Genomic DNA, 11,116 nt, shown 5'->3' on the forward strand with positions numbered 1-11,116 from the left:
CCGCAGCGGTAGGCAAGGAAGAAGATAACTACCTTGAAACGATCTTTTCGTGCGGAAGAACGGATGTAAATTGGTTGAGAAAACTTGAAACACGATTTAGTCACTTCAGTCTGTGACCATACATTGTGGATAATGTTGCAATTCACTTCAGAGCGCCTTGAATGCAGCATCAATATTCCCTGTTGCGAAATATCCATGTATTATAAAACAAGTAGTCACCCAATTTCCCGTTAAATTAATATACAAACCTGTTTTCTGTAATTTCCGGCAGAACCGGTGCCTGTCAGGTTCAGCGCCTGTAACTCGGAGAAAAATCCTTTCTTGAGCCTTGCGGCATCAAACTCGCTTGGGGTTAACGCCCTCCGTCGGCTGGTTGAATGCCGTATTTTCCCGGAGGTAACGATAAGCGGCATATAAAGCTAGGAATCTGGGACTTCTAGACTTAAGAACATTACGGATTTAATACGAACACTTAATACGAACGAGCACTTAATTTAATACGAACACGAATACCCCACAGCCCACTCACGAGCAGAGACCAGAAAGTCCGCGCTTCTGCGTTGAAGAGGAGACGCAAAAAAGAACGGGGCTGGTTTTCCCCTTATCATCTTTCCGCACTTTGTTCAGTTTATGCCTACGCCAACGTTAATTTATGTTGCGCCTCGTGCTATGCTGCGTTCACTTGCTCGCCGCAGATCCCAGACAGGCTATCCCGTATTCATGCGGTAACTAGTATCATGAAAACGCCAAAAGCTGGATCGTCTTTCGCACTTTATACTAAACTGCGCGTACAGTTCTGGCGTGCCACAAATTGGCGTAGGTAGAAGGAACTACTGTGGAGCGCTGCGGGGGAATTCTGCACCAGGTGAATTCTGAAACAGGAAATTGCGTGGAAAAGGCCAGCGTTATCTTCCCGTCCGCAGCGCGTATAAATTAGGTTCTCTGCGGTGCAAACTCCCCGATATGCGAGTTAAGCCGTGTGCAGCCACCTCTTCGCCTCTGAAACATTTATCAGCGCTTTATGCCGCACAGTGGCCGTGTGTGTGCTAATTCGATTAACATATGCACTTGCTCTGCTTTGCCGGAAACAGGTGGCTTCATTGGGGATAAGGTGAAGGCTCTTCGGGAGAAGATGCCCGGATGAAGGAGGGCTCACTCTCCTGCTCCAAGCAACTGGCTCGGAGCATATCGAGCTTCACACTCGCAGAAAGAGGCAACTGAACTTCTTACCTGGGATAGTGGTGCTATGGAATAAAATACACGGAAGAGTGCGCTTTCGTGTCGTTTTATTTTGTATACGCCTGACAAGGCGGTGCCTTTGTTTTTTTTAGGGCAACTCCGGCACTGGAGCTGCATTTTTTTACGCTAAAAATAGTATTCTCTTTGGCCATAAAAGCGCCGTCTTCTCCTTTCTTCTCTTTTTGTTTGTTCCCGGCAGGCTATGCTGCTGCTGCGTCCTCTGCGGCCCCGCACTTTTTTTCCACGACAGTCCAGCGACGGTAGCAAAAACGATCGCCACTTAACGTCGGCTACGTCCTAGTGTTTCCTTCACTCGACGTACTTGCTTTGTGTTCCCGCATTGCGGAGTCGCGCTTGGTGCGCGAGGAGCCCGGCTCACCCTGCAGGCCGGGGGTGAGACCACCGCTGATGGAAAGGCTCGGGGGCGAATCCTCCCCTCTTTTTCCTCCCCAGGGCTTGAAGGTGTCGTCCTGGCGCCTGCCACCCCAGGGCCTGAAGACGACGTCTTCTTTCTTTCCACCCCACGGATTGAACGGGTCCTGCCGCTTACCGCCCCACGGGTTGAACGAATCGTCGGCGCCGCGTTTCCCGCCCCAGGGGTTGAAGGGGTCCTGCTTCTTGCCTCCCCAAGGGTTGAATTGGTCGTCGGGGCCGCGCTTGCCGCCCCAGGGATTGAAGAAGCCGTCCTTGTTCGAGCTGTCCTTCTTGCCTCCCCAAGGGTTAAACAGGCGGTCCCTTTTTCCACCCCACGGGTTGAAGCGGTCCTCCCGCTTTCCTCCCCACGGTTTAAACGTTTCCCCCTCACCGTCGACCCTCTTCCCTGCCCACGCAGAGAACTCGTCGGGGGCCCCCTTTCCACCCCAGGCTGGGAAGAGGTGCTCGTCAGCTTCCCTTCCGTCCACCTGGCTGTCCGGGTGGCTACCAGATGATCTCTTGCCTCCCCACGGATTGAAGGAGTTCTGGCTGTCCTGCTGCCTCTTGCCGCCCCAGGAGCCGAAGCGGTCGCCCCTCTTGCCTCCCCAGGGGTTGAAGGTCTGCTCCTTTTGGTCGGCCCTCTTTCCGCCCCAGGGGCTGAATGACTCCGCGCCCCCGGGCCCACGCGCCGACTGAACCGAAGACTTGTGTAGGCGATGCACCTTGTAGGAGCCGTCGGGCGCGAAGCGCTCGCTCATGGGCGAGTCTAGCAGGGCGTCGAACGCGGCGCTCCGCTTGCCGCCCCAGGGGCTGAAGTGTCGCTTGAAGCCCTCGGTACGCATGTGCTGCAGCGTGGCCGGCGAGACGTTCCAGCGGGTGAGCGAGTCCCCGCTGAGGCCGAAAGCCTTGGCGAGCAAGGAACGCTCCTCGTCACTTCCCACCGGGTGCTGGGCCGAGGCTGCGCTGAACCACAGGACACTGCCCGCCAGGAGGACAGGGAGGAGCAGTGGTTGCAGCTGAAAGAAGGCACAGCCAACCATGACGACATCGCAAAGGGACATGTACTCTTACAACGCGTCGCCCCACGACTTTCGAGTATTTTGCGTCGTTAAAGCAGGTACACGGGCGTAGCGTTCTCGTTTAAGGCTCTACACACACAGCTACGTTTTACGTTACATTCGAGCACTAAAATGTTCACATTCTCCAGAACATTCTGTAGGACGATCAAGATTTGCGGTGTTTCCCCTAACTGCATGCACTGCACTCATGCACTGCAGCCTATCATAGGAACTTAAAAGGTTCCTTACAAAGCACCAGAAAAACGTTTTTATGACTTTATGAATATAAATAACTAGCATCACTATTAAGAAATATTTCAGCTGTAGTGTTTTATATTATAATTTATTGTGCGTAGTGGACGATCCCGTTGTTTACCCTCAGCGATCTACGTCCCTCTGAGCAAGCCTACCTAGAAACAAAAACACTATCAGAAAATAAAAACTCACACGGCACGTAAGCACATCTAGGGAAATGTGAATTTGAAAGCATTAAGATCTTGCAACACTTTTTGAACTTCTTTTTTTTTCAAAATCTGAAATGCTTTCCGAACGTAGCCAACACGCGCATCCAGTATGCTGTCACAATCTAAATACTTCTGCTCTACACCCCTCAGATAACTGAAAACTTGCTCAAAGTGGTTTCGCGGCTATTGGCGGCTTTCTTTCAATTTCAGCAGTAGTCGTGTTGTATAGCTACGAAAGCAAAGCAAAAATTGTAAGATGTACCGGCGGCGACGAGCAGATCTCGCAGTGCCGCTGTGTGCTACTGCTTTCGCCTCTGTGTGCTACTGCCGTGTGGGATATCTACTGCTTTCGCAGTGTTTTCAGGTATAAATAAAAGAGTGAAAGCATACATCGGGAGAGCTGGAGGGTTTTCTTTAATACTCCTTGAACTCCGCTGGACGTTCCATGCCCCGCAGACAGCCCTGGGTCACTGAAAAGTACTCTAAGAAGTCACAGTGGGACGTCTTCACCGCAGTGTTCCAGAATAGTGATAGATTGATTGATTGATTGATTGATTGATTGATTGATTGATTGATTGATTGATTGATTGATTGATTGATTGATTGATTGATTGATTGTGGGGTTTAACGCGCCGACGCAACGCAGGCGATGAGGCGCGCCGTAGTGGAGGGCTCCGGATTAATTTTGACCACCTGGGGATTTTTATCGTGCGCCGAAATCTCGTACACACGGGCGTTTTTGCTTTTCGCCTCCATCAGAAAAGCGGCCGCCGCGGCCGGGAATCGAACCCGCGACCTCGTGCTCAGCAGCGCAACGAATGTTCCAGAATAACCAATTGAAGTGGCCTACTGTGCAGATTCGACGAATGACGTGACCGAGCATCAATTTGAGCGAAAAAGGGCATTTGCGCAGGGACACTGCGCGATGAAAAACGCCATTCACACCTTGCGTGCTGTCCCTGCCCACATGCCCTTTTCTTTAACCGCGTAGCTGTTCTCTGTTGAGGCTTTCATGGGACGAGACGTGGTAATGCGGGCACAGCGATTTAGAGGGGGGATAGCCTAGCGAGAGTGAGAGCAAGCGCCAAGCACACGTGCAGCGCAGTGGGGTGAGGGAGAGCAAGCGCCAAACAGGTTCAGCGTAGTGGGAAGATTGGGCGTGGACGCCAAGCGCAGGTGGGCGGATTCAAGGGTAGGAGGAGAGCAGTTGGTCACTTGGAGTGCGCGTTTGCAACGAGTGGTTCGGAGGAGTGCGGATATATAGGCGAGTGCGCTTGGCGGTCATTTCTCGAATGTTCGGAAAATGGATAAACTCTCGCGCTCGCCGGAAGAAGCCTACCTTCGGGAGCGCCGGGGGGAGGTCGGCGCGCGATACGGGGACGGCGTCGTCGAGATGATCCAGAAGACCACGCGAGGGATACTGAAGCCATGCGCAAGCGGACGGATAACCGCTCAGCCCGTTTCAGCTTGTGCAAATGCTTGCTTTGAGAAGTTCTATGAAACATAGCTTGCGATCAGCGAACGTCAGGCAGTTTCGTTGTTCCCATCAACGTTCGCGGCGCTAAGTCAGGGAACCTCGGCTAATTTTTTAGTCAGATCATATGTTGGGCTTCGTCAATTGCCGAATTTGAACTCTTTGTCACTTCAAGTGGTCATTCTGGAGCGCTGCGGCGAAGACGACCTACGGGGGCTGCTTGGAGTGTGCTGCACGAATGGCCTCATTAAGAGCGGCAGTAGAACAACTGCCGCCACCGCCCTCTCCATTTTTTCACGTGGCTATGCGCTTGCCAAAGCGTTGTCGAGCAGCACGCGCTGCTTTTTTTGCATTTCATTTCTGAAGCACGCGCTATGGAACACTCGCGGCCAATGCGAGTTTATGTGTCGCGTTTCTGGGGCTGTGGTTTTCCGCTCTACGAGCACTTTAACGCTACCGCATTAAGAAGTCATTACTGCATCAAGGTTTCTTTTGGACGCAGCTTATTCTTCAATGAAAAACTCATTTACTGTGACTTCGTATGTCTTAATTTCCATCAAGTAGCAATGAGGGTCAACGTTAACACTCCATTACGCTCAAAAACTCTATTACAATTCTTCCATACAGCGACTGCATTTTAACGCAAGTGAAATAACGAACGCGCATGAAACACGAATTTCTTGCGGTATTAAGAAAACCTGGTCTAGAAATATAGCGAGCCTTACTTTACGGGCAAAGCAGCGCTCATCTAGAGTACCCGAAATTTTGCAGTTATTCGCATTATAGCACATTTGCAATTTTTTTAACCGCGAGGAACGCCCAAGCAAGTGTGACAGCCTGGAGCAGAAAATTCTTTTCTCTTTGTAAGTGAGCGGGATTGAACGTGACTTTGCTGTTACGGTAGACTAGCTGACTGCAAATTTTATGCAGCATGCTAGCAAGTGAACGCGAATGGGGTACTTGTGATTTTACAGCGTATAACGAATAGCACACGACGCTCCTTGTATATAGCCACCACGCGATGTCATCGTGATGCGCTGATCGACCGTTTCTTTTTAGATGCGAAGCATCTCATGCTCAGTGCTGTGTCCCTCCCTCCCTTGTCGTTGTTGTCCGCCGTCCGCACACTCACTGTGCATGCCGGGCCAGGCAACGCTGATGATTATTGTGGCAGGATGCCCCTAGGGATTGGCCAACCAAAGAATCCATCACGATATAGCTTCGCGTTCAACCACCGTCGTCATCTTCCCGTAGGGGAGCTCTGAGTACCACACCCCCACTGCGCAAGCCTGGCCAGGCACCGCTGATTATGATTGCGGCAGGGTGCCCCTAGGGATTGGCCAACCGATAATGCGAAGCAGCTTAGGGTTAGAGACGCGACGGTAGCCGCTGCATAATTCGCTGGGGGCGCCACTGTAGCTCCCCGGTATAAATGACGCGCGCGCGCTCCGCTCCCCTCATTCTCCTCCCGCAACACCGCGATCGAACTGAAAACTAATGGGAACTTGAGCCGACCCCATGGCTTCTTCGCATACCACTCTGGTTTCCCATACGGGAAGATAGTGAATTTTTTTTCCTGATTTGTATCGTTGACTGAGGACTTGTCCCACCACTTTATATTACAGCAAGCGCCATCTTCGGGGCCTCTCCATGGAGAGGCCCCGAAGATGGCTATAAAGTTAATTCACTCAGTTATTCTAATGTTTAATTTAGCCTTAAAAATATGAGCTCTGAAATTGAAATGGGTGAGGCGATTTTCTCGTGTAAATGCGCTATCCTATTCACAGGGCTCCTGAACACGTAGGCTGCATCACCTGGGCCTACCTCGAAGCCAAGCACGATCTGAAGTACACTTCGGAATGAAATCCGCAGAGTCAATGCAACCATTTAACGCACTTAACCTCTTCCGAGTGCAGATGAAGTCCCCGAACCCATTACATACTACGCATATGCACGCCCCGAGCAAGAACCAGAGAGCGCCCATTATAACCGGAAGGTTGGTGTACCATAAAACCACGAATCGCTTGCTTCTGACCAGAACACAATAAGATCTGCGATGCGTTTGGAAGACCGCCCGTCGCTGCGAGCCCATACGCAATGGGCGCTCCCGGTAGTGACGTCACCCGCTACCACGGCTCACGCTCACGCTCACGGAGGCGCTTTCGGCAGGCTCTTTCGTGTGAACACCAAGTAACATGTTTCAACCGAACTGAACCGGCCAGAACTTGAGCGGCAGTGTCTCTGGGACCCTGGCACTGGGCTGTTCTGCCCAGCAGAGCTGGGCGCGCGTGCGCTCTGTACTCACCGTCGACAATCGCCCATTTACGCTCGATTCGCCGGCATTTTTAGGACGAATACCATGAACCACAAACAGCCGTTCCTCGCGATAGTCAACAGTGAAAGTGAACTGATCTTGCGGCAATATTCACTAGGCGCAGCATTATTTACTAGAAATGACCTCGGTGTATACACTGCACAGGAGTAACCGTAGCCAGATAAGAACAGCCGAACGAAGTAGCGGCGGAAAACGCCACTTCCTGATTCCCGCCGACCTATATGGTCGCTGACCGGTTCCTTTATTATACACATAAGACCACTCTTCTGCAGATACCTACTGGCCACTCCAGTAGTCTAACAGTTGCGAAGTCAATTTTCCTCCCGGTACCAAACGTCACGTATGCTGTCGTCCGGCTAGTTATTTTAAATATTCAAATTGCTGTAAAAACTGTCTGATGTTCTTAAAAAGCGTTATTCCTCAATAACGGTGAATAGTGCTGAGTTTCAGACAAGTGTCAATAATGCTACGCGAACCACTAGAATAGGCCCCTCGGCGATGGCATATGGAACGACAAGCAGACGAGACCCAGCAAATGTCGTGAATGCAGTCAAGAGATCGGCGAAAGTTCGTCTGGTCAAGTATCATGACGAAAGTTCGTCTGGTCAGGTATCAGTTTTCGGAAAACCCGTACGGGTCCCGAAACGTCTCTGTGTTCTCACCTTGACTTGGCCCGTGACCGAAAATACAGTGAGCGAAATGCAGATAATAAAACATGCGAAATAACCAGGCCCCAGACAGAAAATAAGCTCACAGGGACGAATATATGAACGCTAAATGGCTTGCGCCTAAGAGGTCTAAGACTATATTGGCATAGCATGCGCGGCAGAAGTTTCCTTTTCGGCCTAACAGGTCTGGCGACTTAATATTAGAGCAACAGGTTCATTTCGGGCTTCTCTTTCGCCCATAAAGCACTAATTTTTGCGCATGTAGTCAACAAATAGATCCGTGAACTCCCACCGTCGCACATGCTACGAAAATGCTGAACAGGAATCATGTCAAGATGATTGATTGATTGTAGGGTTTAACGCGCCGACGCAACGCAGGCGATGAGGCGCGCCGTAGTGGAGGGCTCCGGATTAATTTTTACCACCCGGGGATCTTTAACGTGAGCCAAAATCTCGTGCACACGGGCGTTTTTGATTTTCGCCTCCATCAGAAAAGCGGCCGCCACGGCCGGGAATCGAACCCGCGACCTCGTGCTCAGCAGCGCAACGCCTTAGCCACTGAGCCACCGCGGCGGGTCATGGAAAGATGTGATCCAATATGAATAGATATGAAGGAAGATGTGTCCCAAGGAAAAATCTTACAAGTTTGCGTTTAACAGTGCTGAAGTAATCATTTTACATTCGCCCTTTCACCGCAATAAATGCGTTGGCAATCAGTTGTCTGTCCTTCAAGCTACACAGCCTACCTAATATCAGAAATCACCTCATCACAGTCTACAGAGTTACCATAAGACGGCCACCGAGGTATCAAGTGCGGCTCTGAGCTGGCGCCAATAGTTTCCAGATGCTCTGGTGCATATTACACACCACCAACATTGATCCTGTCCAGGTCAACCTAAGCGTCATTTGTACTTCGTATGGACGACTAGTGCCAGAAAGTTATCCTTATCCGTGAAACACCAGCCAAAAAATTTTCGAAATGGCGCACGACACGAACTCAAACCGAATAGAAATGCATGCCTTTAGGGCCAAACGTGGATATAAGACCTGCATTGATCGTTCGGCCAGAGGCTTTCCTTTTTTTTCCCCTTTTCAACCGATGAAAGCTATCCCTATCCTAGGCGGACGTTTTGACGTATTGTCAGCATTAAAAGGCCCCGTCGAGTAGCCCAGGTGCTAGGGAAACGCGAAAGTACAGGTATGCGTGACCACAACTCACCCCGACCGCAGATCCGCGGCGCATCTGCGTTCCCATAGCTGCCGCTGTTAGCTCACCGAGCGGCTTGTGTCGATGAGACGAGTAACGCCTGTTGTACGGCGAGCGTCGTTATATAGCCTCCCCGCCTCTAGCCGCGCGATGTCCTCTGGGACCCAGAAGCCAAGTAATCCGATTGTCATTCTTCTAAGGCGGCCGCAGAACCTCGTGGCGGCTTTTAGCTCGGCGGCGGTCTCAGCAAGAAAGCACGCTTCGTTTTTTTTGTTTGTTTGTTTTCGTTTCCCCGCGTTCTTACTCGCAAGGCACTATCCTTTGCACGAGCCGTCCGCGCTAGAGACTGCTCCCAGCAGAAGTCCGAGGAGGAGAGTCGAGGGACGCTGGTTCTTGCTGCTTTGTTTCCACTGCGGTTCTGCGTGGTTGTTGCAGTCATTGTCGCCGGCTCGTGTAAGTTGGTGCTAATGTGTCTCTCCTACGTGCTTGCTCTCCGCGCCCTCTTCGGTTTGGCTTTAGCTTGGCGAGTGTCTCGGCGGTCATGGGCTAAAGGCCACACGCGCGCTCTTTAGCGTGGGGGTTGCTGTTGTGGGCTTTCCGGCTTTAAAGCACTTTATGCCAGGACAAATTTGGCCGGCCTTTTCGGCGGCGCGTTGCTGCAAAACATAAGTTCCGAGCTTACCTCGTTATTTGATTTTCTTTTTCTTATCCTTCTCAAAAGACTCGTGCTTTTATGGGCACTGTGGTCAATGTAATAATAAGGCCGAGAAAACGTAATTGTCGCCCAGAACGAAGGTGGGAAAAAATAATTCCATTTCTTAAAAATGCTTAGAATTTCTTGAGAGATGGCATAGTCATTTCATTATGAATGGCCGGTGTGTAAAAACTGTTGAACCGCTGTCAGGCTTTGAGTCCCGAGTGAGGGTGCTTCGAACTCCACGATATCGGCGTCACTAATTCGTACAAAAAACTTGTACCGAAGCATCTGAAGCATTGCATGACGATCGGGAATGTGCAATTGAAAAACCTGGGAAGGATTAGAGTTAAGGGGGGGGAACTGCAAGCCGGAGGCCGCTTCATCACTTCCCTGTACTAACTCGCATCTCCAAAGGCAATTCTCACTAAAAAGATAGCTTTGGAATATGATGATAAACATGATGATTATAATGATAATGATCACTGTTGTAATGGGGATGGGGATACCCTCAACAATTTTGGAACACGTTCTACGGATACCTTCATTGCGTTACTCTTTTTTAACTTCGTATTTTTGCAATGCCGCTTATGAAGAAGGTGTAACGATATGAAGAGAGAAGAAAGATGAAAGGAGAAAAAGAGAGAGCGGAATTAAGACAAATATAAGAGAGTAGGTAGAAGAGAGAGGAGGGGTATAAAAATTACAGGTGGTCAGGAAATCGACCCTGGACAAGTCTACAGGTGGTCATGACGTCCGGTTTCGTGTAATAAGTTCAGCAGCGAGCTTCAGTAGCAATCTTGCACCCGCCGGTTGAAGCCACCCGGTTTATACCACCGAAGACCAACCGCTATGAGCGCATTGTCCCGAGCGGTCCTTGTTTCTGTGGACATCCACAAGAAATGCTTGACGTAAGCTTCAGCCGCCGGAGCCGGACACTTGGGACATGTTCCTGGGTCGTCTGCTGCGGGTCCCCAAGTCCACGTGGCTGAAGGGGTGAGAGCGCGGAGCCTCATGAGAGAAACTTTCTCCACCCGGAAAAGATTAGGGGGTACGGGAAGCAGACACACGAGGCAATTAGGGCACGTGTGTCCCTTCTCAGGAGAGATTCCATGGCTAAAAGGCGGGAGCGTGCATCACAAGGAAGTGGGCTAGTGGTGGATTAAGATTCAGGTGGGGCAAGAGAGTGCGAAAGATTGTCTGCTAATTGGTCCAAGAAATTGTGACCGTGCCCCTGTAGCCAATGTACGCGTATCATTAGCTTTGGAAGCTGTGATTGTGTTGGCAGATCAGAGGAGTCCTTTTTCACTTGCTTTAGGGGCTTCACTGCACTGACGAGTCTGTGTACACTTGCGCCTCCGTGGTGTTAGGGAGTGCGCTTTTAGATGTGATTGCGTCATATACAGCCTGGAGCTGCAGTAGCAGCTGGTCGGGTGTGCCGGTGGAAAAATAGCACTAGCATTTAAGTTTCGAGTGTGTGGCCCTGACGAAAGCTGTCCGTCCTCCGCGCGGCAGGAGGGCTGCGTCTGCGTACAATACGCAGTGACCTCCAGGGACTGTGGT

At 50.8% G+C, this 11,116-nt stretch overlaps 1 protein-coding gene across 1 annotated transcript; it reads right to left on the reverse strand.

Moving 5' to 3' along the window:
* Nucleotides 1–1,256: 1,256 nt before the first annotated feature.
* On the reverse strand, nt 1,257–8,940 carry LOC144180291 (uncharacterized). Its single transcript, XM_077708662.1, has 2 exons — nt 8,872–8,940; nt 1,257–2,669 (listed from the first exon to the last, which is right to left on the reverse strand). The coding sequence occupies exons 1-2, from the start codon at nt 8,905–8,907 to the stop codon at nt 1,530–1,532; spliced, it is 1,176 nt and encodes a 391-aa protein (XP_077564788.1). The 5' UTR covers nt 8,908–8,940; the 3' UTR covers nt 1,257–1,529.
* Between the last annotated feature and the right edge of the window lie 2,176 nt (nt 8,941–11,116).

Source organism: Haemaphysalis longicornis, unplaced genomic scaffold, assembly GCF_048455015.1.
Source record: "Haemaphysalis longicornis isolate Haplotype H1 unplaced genomic scaffold, Haemaphysalis longicornis Haplotype H1 scaffold_4, whole genome shotgun sequence".
In the NCBI taxonomy this organism is placed as follows: Eukaryota; Metazoa; Arthropoda; class Arachnida; order Ixodida; family Ixodidae; genus Haemaphysalis; species Haemaphysalis longicornis.

What these genes read in the sequence shown, in the direction of transcription:
- LOC144180291 (XM_077708662.1), bottom strand. Translation starts at nt 8,907, where the DNA reads ATGGGAACGCAGATGCGCCGCGGATCTGCGGTCGGG. An exon ending in GCCGCGGATCTGCGGTCGGG is followed by an intron (nt 2,670 to 8,871) that starts GTGAGTTGTGGT and finishes GCCTTCTTTCAG; the next exon opens with CTGCAACCACTGCTCCTCCC.